This window comes from Schistocerca nitens, chromosome 5 (genome assembly GCF_023898315.1).
Source record: "Schistocerca nitens isolate TAMUIC-IGC-003100 chromosome 5, iqSchNite1.1, whole genome shotgun sequence".
NCBI lineage: Eukaryota > Metazoa > Arthropoda > Insecta > Orthoptera > Acrididae > Schistocerca > Schistocerca nitens.
Genome location: NC_064618.1, coordinates 815021422 through 815043163, shown reverse-complemented (window position 1 = coordinate 815043163; position 21742 = coordinate 815021422). Strand labels below are relative to the sequence as shown.

Sequence of the window (21742 nt, the reverse complement as noted above, 5' to 3'; positions counted from 1 at the left end):
ACACTTGATGTATAGAAAGGACTGGGTAATAAACTATGTAAAAATGAATAAATGTACGAAAATGTTGATTAGCGATTCCAGTGAATTAAAAGGAAATTGAATGGCAAATGTCTGGTGCTTTTACGGAGAAAAGAGGTACCACGTAGTTCTGAAGAATTTTTATGTGTGCCTAATACAACTTTTTATTCATTTTCAGTCACTAGAATATTATATAAACGATATTTTCAGATTGTTGATGCATACATGTCAGTTTTCATAACAGCTGACAACCTGGAAACTGTATCAATAAGTAGATGTGTTCGACAGTTATATAAAATGAACCTAAGTGACGTATGATAGCAACCTCAATTGAAATATGTCGTTGTATCAGGGACCTACTAATGAGAATTTTCAGAAGACTAAATACAAATCTTTCTTAAAAATTAACTCTTTCATATAGAAAACTGAAACTAAGTTTCAGGACAAGGTGAAGATACCCAAATAAAGGATGTTGGTACTAACAGAGTTCTATGTGGACCTGGAATTCCTTGCATCAACATCTAGCCACCTTAGCAAAATGGAAGAACTGAGAGAGAAATGCACGTATTTCTCAAGTCGGCACTATCAGCAATACATGTGTGAAAGATGGATGAGAATCTGTATACGAAGCGATAAATTATACAGTTTTTACGCTAAATAAAACTGAAAGGAATTCCAAAAAGAAAAATTTCCCATTTATTTGTGGACTGGACTAATTTCAGAAGTTTAAAAAAAAATTTAAAGAAATTACTCTTTGTTGCATACCTGATGAAAGAAACATTGTTGTTTCTGGTAATGCAATTTTTGATGAAAGAATCGAAAACGAAGATGAACCTATTGAAGTTAAGATTAACATAAGAGAAAACAAAAACAAATTGAGTACTCACGCGACAACCAGTTGAATAATGATTCACTCTGTAACGCTTGTGTAGACTGAAGCGTAATAACTGATTATATAACTCAAAATAGAGTCTCACTACTGAAACAACGTGAACTACAAGACCTTAGTATGTCATCTGATTCTCAGATTATGAGTAGTTTCTTGTGTAACGCACTAACAATGCAAAAATTGGCATAGTATGAGAAGTCGATGAAATTTCAACAGTACATTAAAAAGAGGTTAAGTTCCAATTTCATGAATTTGAGTTATTGGCTTCTTCATCAGACATACTTTCAATTGGGTCAACTTATTTGAATGTAAAGGGTTTAGTCTCAGAGTTATAGCCACATAAATATATGACATACACTGAGAAAACAGGTACAGTCTATTCAAAACGCTAACAGAAAGACTGAAGTCCTGCAAGGGTCAGTTTCTGAGCCGTACTGATTTTTTATGTCCTGTTTTATGAAAGTTCCCCTGTTTTTATTGTTAAATGCAATGTCATTGTTGATTTTTCTTTTTTACTCTCGAAGTTTGAGATTTATGTTAACACAATACAGACTTAAGATTAGATTCTTTAGTTTGTGGTCTCTTCCCCCATGAACCATGGACCTTGCCGTTGGTGGGGAGGCTTGCGTGCCTCAGCGATACAGATGGCCGTACCGTAGGTGCAACCACAACAGAGGGGTATCTGTTGAGAGGCCAGACAAACATGTGGTTCCTGAAGAGGGGCAGCAGCCTTTTCAGTAGTTGCAGGGGCAACAGTCTGGATGATTGACTGATCTGGCCTTGTAACATTAACCAAAACGGCCTTGCTGTGCTGGTACTGCGAACGGCTGAAAGCAAGGGGAAACTACAGCCGTAATTTTTCCCGAGGACATGCAGCTTTACTGTATGATTAAATGATGATGGCGTCCTCTTGGGTAAAATATTCCGGAGGTAAAATAGTCCCCCATTCGGATCTCCGGGCGGGGACTACTCAAGAGGACGTCGTTATCAGGAGAAAGAAAACTGGCATTCTACGGATCGGAGCGTGGAATGTCAGATCCCTTAATCGGGCAGGTAGGTTAGAAAATTTAAAAAGGGAAATGGATAGGTTAAAGTTAGATATAGTGGGAATTAGTGAAGTTCGGTGGCAGGAGGAACAAGACTTTTGGTCAGGTGATTACAGGGTTATAAATACAAAATCAAATAGGGGTAATGCAGGAGTAGGTTTAATAATGAATAAAAAACTAGGAGTGCGGGTTAGCTACTACAAACAGCATAGTGAACGCATTATTGTGGCCAAGATAGACACGAAGCCCATGCCTACTACAGTAGTACAAGTTTATATGCCAACTAGCTCTGCAGATGATGAAGAAATTGATGAAATGTGTGACGAGATAAAAGAAATTATTCAGGTAGTGAAGGGAGACGAAAATTTAATAGTCATGGGTGACTGGAATTCGTCAGTAGGAAAAGGGAGAGAAGGAAACATAGTAGGTGAATATGGATTGGGGGGAAGAAATGAGAAAGGAAGCCGCCTTGTAGAATTTTGCACAGAGCATAACTTAATCATAGCTAACACTTGGTTCAAGAATCATAAAAGATGGTTGTATACCTGGATGAATCCTGGAGATACTAATAGATATCAGATAGATTATATAATGGTAAGACAGAGATTTAGGAACCAGGTTTTAAATTGTAAGACATTTCCAGGGGCAGATGTGGATTCTGACCACAATCTATTGGTTATGAACTGCAGATTGAAACTGAAGAAACTCCAAAAAGGTGGGAATTTAAGGAGATGGGACCTGGATAAACTGAAAGAACCAGAGGTTGTAGAGAGTTTCAGGGAGAGCATAAGGGAACAATTGACAGGAATGGGGGAAAGAAATACAGTAGAAGAAGAATGGGTAGCTCTGAGGGATGCAGTAGTGAAGGCAGCAGAGGATCAAGTAGGTAAGAAGACGAGGGCTAATAGAAATCCTTGGGTAACAGAAGAAATATTGAATTTAATTGATGAAAGGAGAAAGTATAAAAATGCAGTAAATGAAGCAGGCAAAAGGGAATACAAACGTCTCAAAAATGAGATCTACAGAAAGTGCAAAATGGCTAAGCAGGGATGGCTAGAGGACAAATGTAAGGATGTAGAGGCTTGTCTCACTAGGGGTAAGATAGATACTGCCAACAGGAAAATTAAAGAGACCTTTGGAGAGAAGAAAACCACTTGTATGAATATCAAGAGCTCAGATGGCAACCCAGTTCTAAGCAAAGAAGGGAAGGCAGAAAGGTGGAAGGAGTATATAGAGGGTTTATACAAGGGCGATGTACTTGAGGACAATATTATGGAAATGGAAGAGGATGTAGATGAAGATGAAATGGGGGATAAGATACTGCGTGAAGAGTTTGACAGAGCACTGAAACACCTGAGTCGAAACAAGGCCCCGGAGTAGACAACATTCCATTAGAACTACTGATGGCCTTGGGAGAGCCAGTCATGACAAAACTCTACCATCTGGTGAGCAAGATGTATGAGACAGGCGAAATACCCACAGACTTCAAGAAGAATATAATAATTCCAATCCCAAAGAAAGCAGGTGTTGACAGATGTGAAAATTACCGAACTATCAGTTTAATAAGTCACAGCTGCAAAATACTAACGCGAATTCTTTACAGACGAATGGAAAAACTGGTAGAAGCGGACCTCGGGGAAGATCAGTTTGGATTCCGTAGAAATGTTGGAACACGTGAGGCAATACTAACCTTACGACTTATCTTAGAAGAAAGATTAAGAAAAGGCAAACCTACGTTTCTAGCATTTGTAGACTTAGAGAAAGCTTTTGACAACGTTAACTGGAATACTCTCTTTCAAATTCTGAAGGTGGCAGGGGTAAAATACAGGGAGCGAAAGGCTATTTACAATTTGTACAGAAACCAGATGGCAGTTATAAGAGTCCAGGGGCATGAAAGGGAAGCAGTGGTTGGGAAAGGAGTGAGACAGGGTTGTAGCCTCTCCCCGATGTTATTCAATCTGTATATTGAGCAAGCAGTAAAGGAAACAAAAGAAAAATTCGGAGTAGGTATAAAAATTCATGGAGAAGAAGTAAAAACTTTGAGGTTCGCCGATGACATTGTAATTCTGTCAGAGACAGGAAAGGACTTGGAAGACCAGTTGAACGGAATGGACAGTGTCTTGAAAGGAGGATATAAGATGAACATCAACAAAAGCAAAACGAGGATAATGGAATGTAGTCGAATTAAATCGGGTGATGCTGAGGGGATTAGATTAGGAAATGAGACACTTAAAGTAGTAAAGGAGTTTTGCTATTTAGGGAGTAAAATAACTGATGATAGTCGAAGTAGAGAGAAGGTATAAAATGTAGACTGGCAATGGCAAGGAAATCGTTTCTGAAGAAGAGAAATTTGTTAACATCGAGTATAGATTTAAGTGTCATGAAGTCGTTTCTGAAAGTATTTGTATGGAGTGTAGCCATGTATGGAAGTGAAACATGGACGATAACCAGTTTGGGCAAGAAGAGAATAGAAGCTTTCGAAATGTGGTGCTACAGAAGAATGCTGAAGATAAGGTGGGTAGATCACGTATCTAATGAGGAGGTATTGAATAGGATTGGGGAGAAGAGAAGTTTGTGTCACAACTTGACTAGAAGAAGGGATCGGTTGGTAGGACATGTTTTGAGGCATCAAGGGATCACAAATTTAGCATTGGAGGGCAGCGTGGAGGGTAAAAATCGTAGAGGGAGACCAAGAGATGAATACACTAAGCAGATTCAGAAGGATGTAGGTTGCAGTAGGTACTGGGAGATGAAGAAGCTTGCACAGGATAGAGTAGCATGGAGAGCTGCATCAAACCAGTCTCAGGACTGAAGACCACAACAACAGTTTGTGGTGTGGTTGAAATGCATTTCGACTAATCTTCAACTGTGATTTGTGTTTAATTAATAATCGAATATCCAGAATCAAGTAACATTGGTAGATCTAGAAACAGACAGAGTTATGATAGACAATAAGAAGTATCTAAAAAACTGAGAGCCATGTCACACAAAATAGGAGAGCGTTTCAGCTGTAAGAAGGAGTCTACTGATATGCTAACTGATACAGAAATGTCTAAACTCATGTCTAATATTCCACTGAAGTACTGGAATGAGAAAAGTGGTCACCTGACGGGACTGATTTTTGCTGATAATATACAACACTGAAGGCTTCGCAAAGAGGGGACAGTACCTACCTCGCGCGACTGTTTGTCGAACGGCGTTTTTATCACTGCATGGTGTTTAAAAAATGAAAGCATTTCTTCAGTTGAGAAACGAGGGAAACATAGAAAAACCAAGTTCATAATCGTTTATAGGAAACAGAGAAGAACACCCGCTCTCATAGCATTCCATTTGAAAGCATGTCCAGTCATTACAGCATACATAAATTCTAAAGGTGGCAGGGGTAAAATACATGGAGCGAAAGGCTATTTACAATTTGTACAGAAACAGGATAGGCAGCAATCTGCGGTTATTTGCTGATGATGCCGTGATGCACCATAAGGATGCACTGTAAGGCGTCGAAGTTGAGCGACTGTAGGAAGATACAAGATGACTTAGACAAAATTCCTTGTTCGTGCGATGAATGGAGCTAGCCATAAATGTGAAAAAATGCAAGTTAATGCGGATGAGTAGGAAGAACGAACCTCTAATGTTTGGATACCGTATTAGTACTGTCCTGCTTCACACGTTTAGGTCGTTTAAATATGCGGGCACAACACTGAAAATCGAGATGAGATAGAACCAGCATGTGAGAGCTGTGGTAGTGAAGGCGAGTGCTCGACTTCGGTTAATTGGGAGAATTTTAGGAAAGAGTGGTTCACCTGTAAAGGAGACCGCGTATAGGACGCTTGTGCGACCTATCCTTGAGTACTGCTCCAGTGCGTACGATCCGTACCAGATGACACTCAAGGAAGACGTCGAAGCAATTCAGAAGCGGGATGCTAGATTTGTTACCGGTAGGTTCGAACAACACGCAAATGATACGGAGATGCTTCGGGCACTCAAATGGGAATCGCTAGAGGAAAGGCGATGTTCTTTTTGAGAAACACTGTTTAGAAAATTTAGAGAACCGACATTTGAAGCTGACTGCCGGAGGAATCTACTGCCGCCAACAGACATTGCGCGTAACGACCACGAAGATAAGATAGAAGAAATTGGGGCTCATATGGAGGAATATATATATACAGGGTGATTCAAAAAGAATACCACAACTTTAAAAATGTGTATTTAATGAAAGAAACATAATATAACCTTCTGTTATACATCATTACAAAGAGTATTTAAAAAGGTTTTTTTTTTCACTCAAAAACAAGTTCAGAGATGTTCAATATGGCCCCCTCCAGACACACGAGCAATATCAACCCGATACTCCAACTCGTTCCACACTCTCTGTAGCATATCAGGCGTAACAGTTAGGATAGCTGCTGTTATTTCTCGTTTCAAATCATCAATGGTGGCTGGGAGAGGTGGCCGAAACACCATATCCTTAACATACCCCCATAAGAAAAAATCGCAGGGGGTAAGATCAGGGCTTCTTGGAGGCCAGTGATGAAGTGCTCTGTCAGGGGCTGCCTGGCGGCCGATCCATCGCATTCAGACGATAAGGTTTCATAACTAACCTTTTTCGTAGGACTCACCATACAGTTGACTGTGGAATTTTCAGCTCTCTGCTAGCTCTGCGAGTCGATTTTGCTGGGCTGAGAACAAATGCTTGCTCGATGCGTGCTACATTTTCATCACTCGTTCTCGGCCGTCCAGAACTTTTCCCTTTGCACAAACACCCATTCTCTGTAAACTGTTTATACCAACGTTTAATACACCACCTATCAGGAGGTTTAACACCATATTTCGTTCGAAATGCACGCTGAACAACTGTCGTCGATTCACTTCTGCCGCACTCAATAACACAAAAAGCTTTCTGTTGAGCGGTCGCCATCTTAGCATCAACTGACGCTGACGCCTAGTCAACAGCGCCTCAAGCGAACAAATGTACAACTAAATGAAACTTTATAGCTCCCTTAATTCGTCGACAGATAGTGCTTAGCTCTGCCTTTTGTCGTTGCAGATTTTTAAATTCCTAAAGTTGTGGTATTCTTTTTGAATCACCCTCTATATTCGTTTTTCCCTCGCCCTATTTGCGAGGGAACAGGAAAGGAAATGACTTGTAGTACAGGGTACCCTTCGCCAGTACAAAAAATGGTTCAAATGGCTCCAAGCACTATGGGACTTAACATCTGAGGTCATCAGTACCCTAGAGTAGAACTACTTAGACCTAACTAACCTAAGGAAGTCACACACTCCATTATCGAGGCAGGAGTCGAACCTGAGACCGTAGCAACAGTGTGGTTCCGGACTGAAGCGCCTAGAACCACTCGGCCAAAGCGGCCGGCTCGTACAGCACGATGGTTTGCAGGGTATCTATGTAAATGTAGATGTAGATGGCGGGGGAAGGTGGGAAGAGGCAGTACGACCTGGGCAGTTGTGTGGAATGATGCTATTTTGACAGTTACAGTATTAGTATTGCTTTGATGGCACTGTATCGCTTTAACCTAGCAGAAATTGTTTGCCATTTGAATCAGTAAAAGTTCGCCTCAAACATAAAAACAGATCTGTGAATCTGAAAACCTGGACAACCAATAAAACAAGATAAGTACTCGTACTTCGTTGGCGCATAAGTTCGGAGCGTTTTTGTTTTGCACGTTAGATCCCGGTTGCTATGGGTATATTTACCGATTGACATTTTTTATTTGTAGTTCACTGTTGCTATCTGACTGTTTATTACACTACTGGCCATTAAAACTGCTACACCACAAAGATGACGTGCTACAGACGCGAAATTTGACCAACAGGAACAAGATGCTGTGATATGCAAATGATTAGCTTTTCAGAGCATTCACACAAGCTTGGCGCCGGTGGCGACACCTACAACATACTGACATGAGGAAAGTTTCCAATCGATTTCTTATACACAAGCAGCAGTTGACCGGCGTTGCCTGGTGAAACGTTGTTGTGATGCCTCGTGTAAGGAGGAGAAATGCGTACCATCACGTTTCCGACTTTGATAAAGGTCGGGTTGTAGCCTATCGCGATTGCGGTTTATCGTGTCGCGACATTGAGCTCGCGTTGGTCGACATCCAATGGAATTGGTGGGTTCAGGAGGGTAATACGGAACGCCCTGCTGGATCCCAACGGCCTCGTATCACTAGCAGTCGAGATTACATTCATCTTATCCGCATGGCTGTAACGGATCATGCAGCCACGTCGCGATCCCGGAGTCAACAGATGGGGACGTTTGCAAGATAACAACCATTTCCACGAACAGTTCGACGACGTTTGCAGCGGCATGGAGTATCAGCTCGGAGACCATGGCTGCGGTTCCCTTGACGCTACATCACAGACAGGAGCGCCTGCGATGGTGTACTCAACGACGAATCTGGGTGCACGAATGGCAAAACGTCATTTTTCCGGATGAATCCAGGTTCTGTTTGCAGCTTCATGATGGTCACAGCCGTGTTTGGCGACATCACGTTGAACGCACATTGGAAGCGTGTACTCGTCATCGCCATACTGGCGTATCACCCGGCATGATGGTAAGGGGTGCCATTGGTTACACCTGTCGGTCACATCTTGTTCGCATTGACGGCACTTTGAACAGTGGACGTTACATTTCAGATGTGTTACGACCCGTGGCTCTACCCGTCATTCGATCCCTGCGAAACCCTACATTTCAACAGGGTAATGTACGACCGCATGTTGCAGGACCCGTACGGGCCTTTCCTGGTACATAAAATGTTCGACTGCTGCCCTGGCCAGCACATTCTCCAGATCTCTCACCAACTGGAAACGTCTGGCCAATGGTGACCGAGCAACTTGCTCGTCACAATACGCCAGCCACTACTCTTGATGAAATGTGATATCGTGTTGAAGCTGCATGGGTAGCTGTACCTGTACACGCCATTCAAGCCCTGTTTGACTCAATGCCCAGGCGTATCAAGGCCGTTATTACGGCCAGAGGTGGTTGTTCTGGGTACTGATTTCTCAGGATTGCGTGAAAATGTAATCACATGTCAGTTTATATTTGTCCAATGAATAGCCATTTATCATCTGCATTGCTTCTTGGTACAGCATTTTTAATGGCCGGTAGTGTATCAATTTGTCTTTTACAGATAGTAAATGCGGCAGTGGACGCCAAGTGCAGAAATCAGAACATTGTCGATATACAGAAACATTTGTGCCATGTATTGAGATAATGCCATTCGACAGAGCACGGCAAGAAAACGATTTTCTCGTTTCAAGGGGGATCTTTTTGACATCAGTGACCCCCAGGTTCAGGAAGACCTTCGGGATTTGCTGAAGATCGTTTAAACGCCTAAATCCACCATGAACCACGTCTTTGTACTCGAGAACTGTCAAATGTGATGAACTGTGATCATCCACCATCGTGCGATATTTTGATACAATGAGGAAGGTTAAAAAATGAGATGTATTGAAACCGCATGCTCTAAGGCAAAATCGCAAATATCAGTGTGTGTCCCTGTGTGCATCTATCCTTGGTCGTAATCAAGTGGATGAACAAAACCAAACATTCCTATCCTGTATCATTTCTCGTGACGAGAAATGCTGTCTTTACGCTAACAAAAGTAAAAGAATGGGATTCTTGGGTCCAAACCAAGAAGCATCTTGCCCTACATAGACCTGCGCTCATCCTCAAGTGATAATTTTATGCATCTGGTGCAACAGTGGTGGTTTGGGGTACTACGAAATGCTTCCCCGAAGCGTTACCATAACTGCTGGCATTTATTGTCAAAAACTGAGACATCTTGCAGTCGAAATCCAAGAACGACGACCAGGAATACTGTGCGACGTGACGCTACTCCACGATAACGCCCACAAGACTTGTGCTAGACACAAATAACGCTATACAAAAGTAGGGGTTGGGAAGTCATTGACCCACCTTATCCATCTGATCTTGCCTTTTCCGGTCTGTATTGAACAACGATGGAGGAACTTTGTTTCCAGATGAAAATAGCTCGAGGGTTTCTTCACCTCAAAAACCAGGTAATTTCTAGGGTCTTGCTATCGGAAAATTACTACATCTTTGGCAGTCTCTTGAAAATAGTGAAGGCGAATATATTTTTGATTGCTTAAGTATTTGTAATGTGTGTCTGTTGTGTTATGGAAAAATGCCACGAACTTATGCACCTACTCAATATATCCACAGGAGTTGCGCATCTGGGAATCTATGTTACAAGTTTTGGACTCTAATTAATGCCATTAAACAAACTGTAAGTACAGCCCAATGCAACAGTGAGAGCTAGCTAGGTAGGAGTGCGTGAGGTGTGGGTCGCCTGCTCTCGGACGCACTTGTTGAGCCTGCGGATGGCACCCTTGAGCGAGCTGAAGTCGGGCCGCTCCTGCGGCTCCTCGGCCCAACACTGGCGGAGCAGCCGCTGCAGCTGCAGTTGCGCCTGCCCGCCGCCGTCCGCGCCACCAGCGCCGCCGCCAGCGCCGCCTTCCAGCGACGGACGGAAGCTCGGACGGTCTCCCGCGCGTACGCGCTGCACGATCTCTGTGAAGCACCACATAAAAAAGACTCAGGCCATAATTATCCTTCGGAAAACCTCAGTAGATGCTAACAATGTAATCTGGACCCCTGCCAGACATCTTCAAGTGTCTCGTCTAACGTCAGTTTTTCTTTTTTTTTTTTTTAATTTATTGTTCATTTAATCTGCCCTCTCTACTCCATCCCTCTCCCACCTGGGGGAGATGGATTAGCTATGCTGCTTTCATCAACCAGAGGTTATAATACATACCGGATTACGTTTTCTTTGTAGTTAAAAGTTTAAAATGAAGGTCGTAAAATGCAACAAAGATGATTCCTCCTGAAAGCTCAAGAAGGTGTAAGTAGGCTGTTAAGCTTTTTATGTTGGTGACGCCACGTAGTGCTCTGTATGAAAATCGCTGACTGCGCTGTGTGCAGTATGTGGCTGGTTGGACTCATTGTTGGAATATTTGCTTGTGTAGCGTTGGGCAGTTGGATGTGAAGAGTGCGTAGCGTTGTGCAGTTGGAGGTGAGCCGCCAGCAGTGGTGGATGTGGAGAGAGAAATACCAGAGTTTTGAGAAGTTACAATAAGCGAACGATCTGGATGTGTGTCCGCGAGAAAAAGAAAATTTCTAAAGACGGATGTCATATAAATTTTGAAAGTTATTAAGGTAAATACATTGTTTGTTCTCTATCAAATTCTTTCAAAAATGGTTCAAATGGCTCTGAGCACTATGGGACTTAACATCTGAGGTCATCAGTCCCCCAGAACTTAGAATTACTTAAACCTGACTAACATAAGGACATCACACACATCCATGCCCGAGGCAGGATTCCAACCTACGACCGTAGCATTCGCGCGGTTGCGGGCTGTAGCGCCTAGAACCGCTCGGCCACTAGGGGCGGCTCAAATTCTTTCATTTGTTAACTATGCCTATTAGTAGTTAGTGCCTTCAGTAGTTAGAATCTTTTATTTAGCTGGCAGTATTGGCGCTCCCTGTATTTTAGTAGTTCGAGTAACGAAGATTTTTGTGAGGTAAGTGATTCATTAAAGGTATGTAACATGCCCTTAGAAAAATTAGTGAATTACTGTGCTGATAAACCTCTTGCGTTATTTGATTTTCAAACAGCTGAACAGAACTGAACGTACTCAGACATTTCTCTCTTTACTTATTCTGATCAACACTAAACTGACACACAATATTTTTAGCGCAACGCAATGTGACTTTCAATAATCCCTACAACAGAATGGCCGTGACTAACAGTAACCTATACCTTTCATGAATCACTTACCTCACAAAGCCGGCTGCGGTGGCCGAGCGGCTCTAGGCGCTTCAGTCCGGAACCGCGCGACTGCTACGGTCGCAGGTTCGAATCCTGCCTCGGGCATGGACGTGTGTGATCTAGTTCGGTTAGTTACAGGGTGTTTCAAAAATGACCGGTATATTTGAAACGGCAATAAAAACTAAACGAGCAGCGATAGAAATACACCGTTTGTTGCAATATGCTTGGGACAACAGTACATTTTCAGGCGGACAAACTTTCGAAATTACAGTAGTTACAATTTTCAACAACAGATGACGCTGCAAGTGATGTGAAAGATATAGAAGACATCGCAGTCTGTGGGTGCGCCATTCTGTACGTCGTCTTTCTGCTGTAAGCGTGTGCTGTTCACAACGTGCAAGTGTGCTGTAGACAACATGGTTTATTCCTTAGAACAGAGGATTTTTCTGGTGTTGGAATTCCACCGCCTAGAACACAGTGTTGTTGCAACAAGACGAAGTTTTCAACGGAGGTTTAATGTAACCAAAGGACCGAAAAGCGATACAATAAAGGATCTGTTTGAAAAATTTCAACGGACTGGGAACGTGACGGATGAACGTGCTGCAAAGGTAGGGCGACCGCGTACGGCAACCACAGAGGGCAACGCGCAGCTAGTGCAGCAGGTGATCCAACAGCGGCCTCGGGTTTCCGTTCGCCGTGTTGCAGCTGCGGTCCAAATGACGCCAACGTCCACGTATCGTCTCATGCGCCAGAGTTTACACCTCTATCCATACAAAATTCAAGCGCGGCAACCCCTCAGCGCCGCTACCATTGCTGCACGAGAGACATTCGCTAACGATATAGTGCACAGGATTGATGACGGCGATATGCATGTGGGCAGCATTTGGTTTACTGACGAAGCTTATTTTTACCGGGACGGCTTCGTCAATAAACAGAACTGGCGCATATGGGGAACCGAAAAGCCCCATGTTGCAGTCCCATCGTCCCTGCATCCTCAAAAAGTACTGGTCTGGGCCGCCATGTCTTCCAAAGGAATCATTGGCCCATTTTTCAGATCAGAAACGATTACTGCATCACGCTATCTGGACATTCTTCGTGAATTTGTGGCGGTACAAACTGCCTTAGACGACACTGCGAACACCTCGTGGTTTATGCAAGATGGTGCCCGGCCACATCGCACGGCCGACGTCTTTAATTTCCTGAATGAATATTTCGATGATCGTGTGATTGCTTTGGGCTATCCGAAACATACAGGAGGCGGCGTGGATTGGCCTCCCTATTCGCCAGACATGAACCCCTGTGACTTCTTTCTGTGGGGACACTTGAAAGATCAGGTGTACCGCCAGAATCCAGAAACAATTGAACAGCTGAAGCAGTACATCTCATCTGCATGTGAAGCCATTCCGCCAGACACGTTGTCAAAGGTTTCGGGGAATTTCATTCAGAGACTACGCCATATTATTGCTACGCATGGTGGATATGTGGAAAATATCGTACTATAGAGTTTCCCAGACCGCAGCGCCATATGTTGTTGAAAATTGTAACTACCGTAATTTCGAAAGTTTGTCTGTCTGAAAATGTACTGTTGTCCCAAGCATATTGCAACAAACGGTGTATTTCTATCGCTGCTCGTTTAGTTTGTATTGCCGTTTCAAATATACCGGTCATTTTTGAAACACCCTGTAGGTTTAAGTAGTTCTAAGTTCTAGGGGACTGATGACGTCAGATGTTAAGTCCCATAGTGCTCAGAGCCATTTGAACCATTTTTTACCTCACAAAAATCTTCGTTACTCGAGCTACTGCAATAGAGCGAGCGCCAATACTGCCAGCTAAATAAAAGATTCTAACTGCTGAAGGCACTAACTACTGATAGGCATAGTTAGCAAATGAAAGATTTTGATGGAGAACAAACAATGTATTTAGCTTAATAATATTGAAAAGTTGTCATATATATATCAGTTCATGATATACATTATTACAAATTTACTCTGTCTGATGGAAACACGTCCAGATCGTCCGCTCTCAAAACTCCGCCATCTCACTCCCCACATCCACCACTGCTGGCGGCTCACCTCTTAACTGCGCAACGCTACGCGCTGTTCACATCCAACTACCCAACACTACAATAGTGAATATTCCAGCAATGCCAACCAGCCACAGACTGCATGCAGCACAGCCAGTGATTTTCATACAGAGCGCTACATAACGTTACCAACATAAAAACCTAAACAGCTGCTTACAGGAATAGGTTATTGTTAGTCACGGCCATTCTTTGCAGGGATTTTTGAAAGTTAATTGCGTTGCGCTAAAAATATAGTCTGTCATTTTAGTGATGATCAGAATAAGTAAAGAGAAAACTGTTTGAGTACGTTGAGTTTTGCTCAGCTGTTTCAAAATCAAATAACGTAGGAGTTTACCAGCACAGTCATTCACAAATTTTCAAAGGGGACGTTTCAAGGGTGACATCGGCAGTAACAGTGACGCTGCCTGTGAGGCATTTAAATTCCCTCGATGTCAGCTCCCAGGAGATGCTGGGCATATAGTTTTGTACAGGTGATAAATGTGGACAAAAACAGTTCAGACAAGAAAAGAATATAAGCATTGGAAATGTTATGCTATTAAATAATCTTGAAGATTAGTTAGGTAGCTCGAGCAACTAATGGGGATGCACTGGATTAAAATTGGGGGAAACATAAATTTATGTCACGACCTGAGTAAAAGAAGGGATCAGTTGACAGGAGACATTCTGAAGCGCGACAGGATCGCCAATTTAATAATGGAAGGGAGTACAGGTGGCAAAAATTGTAGACAGAGACAAAGACTCAACTATAGCAAGCAGGTTTAAATGAACATAGGTTGCTATAGTTGTGCAGAGATGAAGAGGTTTGTATAGAATAGGGTAGCATGGAGAAGTGCAGTAAAACAGCATTTGGAATGAAGACAATAATAATAACAGAAACAACAGCAAGGAAGAATGAGAGGATAGAGAGGATGTATGACAATACAGATAAATAGATGGCTGCACTTGTGAGTGGGGGACAATGTTGGGCTGCTAGGTGTGATACATACATACATCAGCAGAAGTTTTGCATTACCTAGATATGTCGTTGGAGTGTGTTGGTATTGTCACTGTTCCTTGACTGATCTGATGGTCACCCCTGACGTTGTTCGTAAAGATACACATTAGCAGTATCTACACACTCAAATGGGTTTCAGTTGAGAGTAAGGTACCGGGAGCTACACATTAGAGTTGTCTGTGGAACAGCAGATTGAACTCCCATCACCCCATGAAGAGAGGTTTGTCTATTAGGGAAGTTCGTCAATGTGCTCATCAGAGTGAAACGTATGTGGTGTCAAAATACAATCGGCTCCAGCTGACATTTATCGTTAAGGATTTACACTGCGTAAGCGATCCACGCTTCAAATATGCACAGGATGATAGATATCTACGACTTTCGAGTCAGTGAAACTGCTTGACTGCCCCGAAGTGAATTTGGCTTTCAAAGAGGGTACAGAACGTCACGCATCTGATCAGATTTTAAGGAGACGATTGTGAATCCAATTCCCGACGCCCGACGTCTTATACCACAACACCAAGCACTCCGTTACAGACGAGCAAAAAATCATTCTTGATAGACACCACAGGAACGGCGTCAGGTATTGTTTACGGACGAAACATGTATCTGTTTGTACCCCTCTAATTGCAGGTGGCGTGTTTTGAGACACCTCGAAATTATCGAATGTCTAGAGATCTGTGCCCCACACGTGCAACAAGGTGGTGATGGAGTGATGTTCTGGGGCAGCATTGCTTGGGGTCACTGTACACCTCTCGTGGTCGTTAAGAGCAATCTCACTGCTCCATGGGACAGGGACGAGATTCCACAACCAACAATGCGACTGTATTGGCAACGTTTTGGTGATATTTTCATCTTAATGGATCATAACCCACAAGACCATTGTGCTGTTCTCATGAACACGTTACTTCAGCATGCTTGGATTGCCAGAATGGGGTGTCTGCCTTTCCTCAGACATCAACCCAGTCCAACATGTGTGGGAACAACTGAAACGAGATGTTTCTGGACGATGACAGCTATCACCTTCTTACGCAGAATCGCCATTAAAGAGCGAGGCATTTCGAACAGAGCTTGTCTGATGATCTCATCGATAGTATGTCATGACTAATTTAAGCCTCCATCTAAGAAAGGGGACGTTCCACCACGTGTTGACGTTGCTCATGAGTGCTGTAAAACAGCCTCCCCCCTTCCTCCATGGGAAACAGACGATTTCGTCGTTACGGGAATGTTTGTTTCCTGATTTCGACATCTCGACACATTGTAAATGAATATATCAATAAATGTGATCCCTCAGTGATAATTTTTGTCTTCTTGTCATTTATTTCGAAATGAAGGTGTGATGTAACACTTTTGTTGATGTATGTAGTTAGAAAACACACTGAGAGATGGCTGTACAACCTTCAGAACGAAAGCCAAAAGAAAAGAAAAATTAAGGCCAGAGCAGGAAGGAGAGAGGCTGACAGAACAGCGTTGATCTCAGGAGGGGACGTAGGGACTAAGGTTACTGCTAATAAGATGGGTAGATTTCAGGGTTTCTGGATCAAGAAGGAGCAGCCTGTTGAAATTGTGTTTGGATAAGGTATGCAGGATGAGGAGGTGGAGGGAAGATGGGATGTGTTGGGGAAGACTGGTAGACAACTGGCTTATGTTCGTCGAGTTTGCGAGATGTTAGTGTTTGTGGAGATGCGTGAGAAATTTAAGGCGAGGGGAAATTTTATCAACTGGTAGACGATGTGTCAAGGTTAAATGGAAGGCGCGTGACGTTATAGGAGTTGTAAGATATTAGAAATATGGAGATCCAGGCTATATGGGTATAGGTGATGATGGGACAGGTAAGACGTTTGTAGGTTCAGAGGTTTTGGAAGGATGTAATACCACTTTAAGGCCTGTTTATAGTTTTAATTATTTCAGTTTATTATTGAAATTTCGCTGGACCGTGAGCACTTCTTAAAATTTATTAGCGCTCTATTTTGCGTATTTGCCATGATCGTAAATGTGAGACAGGCCGTACCACCAGCAGACAGTACCCTCGATGGCAGATATGCAAAACTCAGCTGTGTGGTGGGTTGCCGTCCCGCGTGGCGCTCGACGCGTTCTGTCTTCTTCGCTAAGAGAATAACACGGAAATAATGGAATTCCATGAGTTGCCCCATTGACAACTCCTTTACTGGCTAATAAGGTTTTCCGCCATACGTATCTTCAGGAACTTTTAAATAAGGAAATCCCAAGTTAAATTGGCAGTAGACAAATTTTTATATAATCGTGTAACCTTGTGTCCGGTAGCTATGCAATTATCAGCAATAATAGACTTCGTCGGCTGCAGTATTGATTATCAAAGCCAAATGTCTCCACGTTACATGTGATCTGACCTGTAGACCCATACCCCAGTTGACAGGTATTTAATGTGCTCCAGCCTTCCACAATAGTAAATCAGCGTCAACGATCCAGGGAACTCTGCAATCTTAGATGGTGAACGATAAACGACTTGAAATTTTCAAAGGATCCTGCTTATCGTAAACGATACGTACCCTACAAACGGAGGGAAAGCTTCGGAGTTTGCTAGCATACTATCCTCCTCGCCCGAGTACTAGTAATGTCCTCCTGAAAAATTACCAGTTCATGACACGGATGTGGGTGTGCCAACTGTACAAAATTGTTAGTTCACCTAAACAGGTCATTCCAAAGGATTTAAATATGCTACATCCATGTTAGTAAATTGTCGAAGTGTCTCTAGCAAGATACCCGAGTTACTCTCCGAAATAAACAGTAACAATGCCAATATTGTATTAGGTACCGCAAGATGATCGAAACCAGACATAAATAGCAGTGAAACTTCGAACTCGGATTGGACAATTTTTAGGAAGGATAGGACTGATTCTAAGGGAGGTGGTTTGTTCATTGCAGTTAAAAGCCGTTTAAACGCTCTTGAGATCGATGCTGGGTCAGACTGTGAAATAGTCTGGATAAATCTGTCAATCACACAAGGAGTGGTCGTTGTATTACGACTTTTTATAGATCACCAGCATTCGCACCATACGTCGCAGAACGTTTCAGGGAAAGTCTTGAGTACATAGGAAACAAATATCCAAATCATCCATTAGTTATAGGTGGAGAATTTAACCTGGCATCCATTGACTGGGAAAATTACACGTTTATCACAGGGGGCAGAAGCAAAGACTCGAGTGAAGTTATTCTAGGAGCGCTCTCAACATACAACCTTGAGCAATTGGTTAGAAAACCAATTCGAGGTAGAAATATATTAGATATCTTGGCGACAAACAGACCCGATCTTTTGAGGAAGTTAATCTAGAAGAAGGTATTAGCGACAATAATGTGTGGCTTCTATGTCAGTTGAAGTTGCAAAAAAAAAGAAAACAGCCTAGAGTTTTCTTGTTTGGGAAAGCAAATAAAAGTGTCATTAATGAATGTCTTCATAGTTAGCTCGAAGCGTTCACCACGGGACACAAAGATATTGAGCATCTTTGGTCGGAATTTAAAGGTATTGCTCACGTGCTAGAGAAGTATGTGGCTAGCAAAAATATAGGGGAGGGGATGAATCCACCTTGGTACAACAAACATATTAGGAAGTTACTGAGAAAGCATAGAATTTTGCACAGTCGTTTCAAACGTAGTTACTGCCCCGCTGACAAACAGAAATTATGCGAAATGAAATCAGCTGTCAAAAGGTCAATGAGAGATTCTTTTAACGAATATTTTATCTGCAGATTCTAAAAATAACCCCAGAAAATTTTGGTCGTACTTAAAATCTATGAACGCTACAAATAATTCGATATCTTCTGACAGTACGCGTAATGTAACGAATGATGATTAACAGAAGGCCGAAATTCTAAGCCTAGCTTTCAAAAGCTCGTTTACGACAAAGGACTGCAGCATCATCCCCTTTCATTTATCGAACAAACGCAAGGATGGCTGACATAGCGTTTAGTGTATCTGGGATTGTAAAACAGTTAACGTCCTTAGACGTCAGGAAGGCATCTAGCCCAGACGGTATCCCCGTAAGATTATACACTCCTGGAAATGGAAAAAAGAACACATTGACACCGGTGTGTCAGACCCACCATACTTGCTCCGGACACTGCGAGAGGGCTGTACAAGCAATGATCACACGCACGGCACAGCGGACACACCAGGAACCGCGGTGTTGGCCGTCGAATGGCGCTAGCTGCGCAGCATTTGTGCACCGCCGCCGTCAGTGTCAGCCAGTTTGCCGTGGCATACGGAGCTCCATCGCAGTCTTTAACACTGGTAGCATGCCGCGACAGCGTGGACGTGAACCGTATGTGCAGTTGACGGACTTTGAGCGAGGGCGTATAGTGGGCATGCGGGAGGCCGGGTGGACGTACCGCCGAATTGCTCAACACGTGGGGCGTGAGGTCTCCACAGTACATCGATGTTGTCGCCAGTGGTCGGCGGAAGGTGCACGTGCCCGTCGACCTGGGACCGGACCGCAGCGACGCACGGATGCACGCCAAGACCGTAGGATCCTACACAGTGCCGTAGGGGACCGCACCACCACTTCCCAGCAAATTAGGGACACTGTTGCTCCTGGGGTATCGGCGAGGACCATTCGCAACCGTCTCCATGAAGCTGGGCTACGGTCCCGCACACCGTTAGGCCGTCTTCCGCTCACGCCCCAACATCGTGCAGCCCGCCTCCAGTGGTGTCGCGACAGGCGTGAATGGAGGGACGAATGGAGACGTGTCGTCTTCAGCGATGAGAGTCGCTTCTGCCTTGGTGCCAATGATGGTCGTATGCGTGTTTGGCGCCGTGCAGGTGAGCGCCACAATCAGGACTGCATACGACCGAGGCACACAGGGCCAACACCCGGCATCATGGTGTGAGGAGCGATCTCCTACACTGGCCGTACACCACTGGTGATCGTCGAGGGGACACTGAATAGTGCACGGTACATCCAAACCGTCATCGAACCCATCGTTCTACCATTCCTAGACCGGCAAGGGAACTTGCTGTTCCAACAGGACAATGCACGTCCGCATGTATCCCGTGCCACCCAACGTGCTCTAGAAGGTGTAAGTCAACTACCCTGGCCAGCAAGATCTCCGGATCTGTCCCCCATTGAGCATGTTTGGGACTGGATGAAGCGTCGTCTCACGCGGTCTGCACGTCCAGCACGAACGCTGGTCCAACTGAGGCGCCAGGTGGAAATGGCATGGCAAGCCGTTCCACAGGACTACATCCAGCATCTCTACGATCGTCTCCATGGGAGAATAGCAGCCTGCATTGCTGCGAAAGGTGGATATACACTGTACTAGTGCCGACATTGTGCATGCTCTGTTGCCTGTGTCTATGTGCCTGTGGTTCTGTCAGTGTGATCATGTGATGTATCTGACCCCAGGAATGTGTCAATAAAGTTTCCCCTTCCTGGGACAATGAATTCACGGTTTTCTTATTTCAATTTCCAGGAGTGTATGTTGACTATGCTACAAACATAGCACCATTCTTATCCATTATCTATCAGAGATCATTGGAAGAGCGGAAAGTTCCACGGGACTGGAAGTAGACCCAGGTTATAGCAATCTATAAAAAAAGGAGCAAATCGGATGCGCATAATTATCGGCCAATTTCACTGACATCGATTTTTTGTAGAATCGTCTAACGTATTTTGTGTTCAGACATAATGACCTTTCTAGACTCTGAGAATCCATCTGCAAAAACCAGCACGGTTTTAGGAAACAGCGGTCATGCGAGACACAGCTGGCCCTCTTTGTGCATGATATATAACGGGCTCTAGATACCGGCTCCCAGGCTGATGCCATATTTCTCGACTTTCGAAAAGCTTTCGACTCAGTTCCGCACTGTCGCTTGCTCCAAATAGTGGGCGCTTACGGTCTATCCGATGACATATGCGGATGGATAGAAAGTTTTCCGACAGAGAGCAATATGTCGTCCTGAAAGGGGTGACTTCAACAGAAACAATCGTAGCTTCAGGTGTGCCCCAGGGCAGCGTAATAGGTCCGCTGCTTTTTACGACTTACATAAACGATCTGGTTGATGGTATTGACAGCGGCATTAGACTGTTTACCGAAGATGCTGTAGTCTACAGGAAAGTCGATGATGCTGTAGTCTACAGGAAAGTAGTATCACACGAAAGTTGTGAACAAATAAATGAGGATTTGCAGATAATAAATGCGTGGTGTAATGACTGGCAGTTACCTCTCAATATTAGTAAGTGTAACCTACTGCGTATAACTAGGCGAAAATCCCCGTTAATGTAGGAGTACAAAATAAATGCCCAGACGGAGTGGTAACATCCGTCAAGTATCTGGGTGTGACTATTCGAAATGATCTCAAATGGAATGATCAGAGTACACAAGTAACGGATAAGGCGAACTCTAGATTGCGGTTTATTGATAGAATCCTGAAGCGATGCAGTCCTTCAACAAAGGAAATAGCTTACAATACGTTAGTTCGTCCAGCCTTTGAGTATTGTTCCTCTGTATGGGACCCTTACCAACTGGGTCTGATTAAAGAGATTGAGAAGGTCCAAAGAAGAGCGGCAAGATTCGTGACTGGTACATTTAGTCATCGCGGGAGCGTTACAAACTTCATAGAAAGACAAACTTTCAAATCGCGCAATGATCACCATTTATAGATAAGGGAAATCAGAGCTCGTACTGAGGTGTTCAGACAGTCGTTTTTCCCTCGTGCGATCCGCGAGTGGAACAGATTGGAGAAATCTGACCTTGGCGCGAATTGTGCCCTCCACCACACACCGCTTGGTGGCTAGCGCAGTATATATGTGGGTGTAGATGTGGATGTAGATCTGTAGGGCATATAATTCGTTTTCGCTGAAGGTTATTCTATTTTAGGTCAGTTCTTTCGGTAAGTTCTCAGAATCTAAAACTGTATATGTGCCTTAAGCACACT

At 43.6% G+C, this 21742-nt stretch overlaps 1 protein-coding gene across 1 annotated transcript in view; it reads right to left on the bottom strand.

Annotated features, from left to right (window-relative positions):
* LOC126260737 (atrial natriuretic peptide receptor 1-like) overlaps positions 1-21742 on the bottom strand; it is a 506740-nt gene that overhangs the window by 163057 nt on the left and 321941 nt on the right. Inside the window, exon 16 of the mRNA XM_049958075.1 lies at positions 10297-10501. Within this exon, the coding sequence (XP_049814032.1) occupies positions 10297-10501 (205 nt within the window). The remainder of the gene's footprint in view (positions 1-10296; positions 10502-21742) is intronic.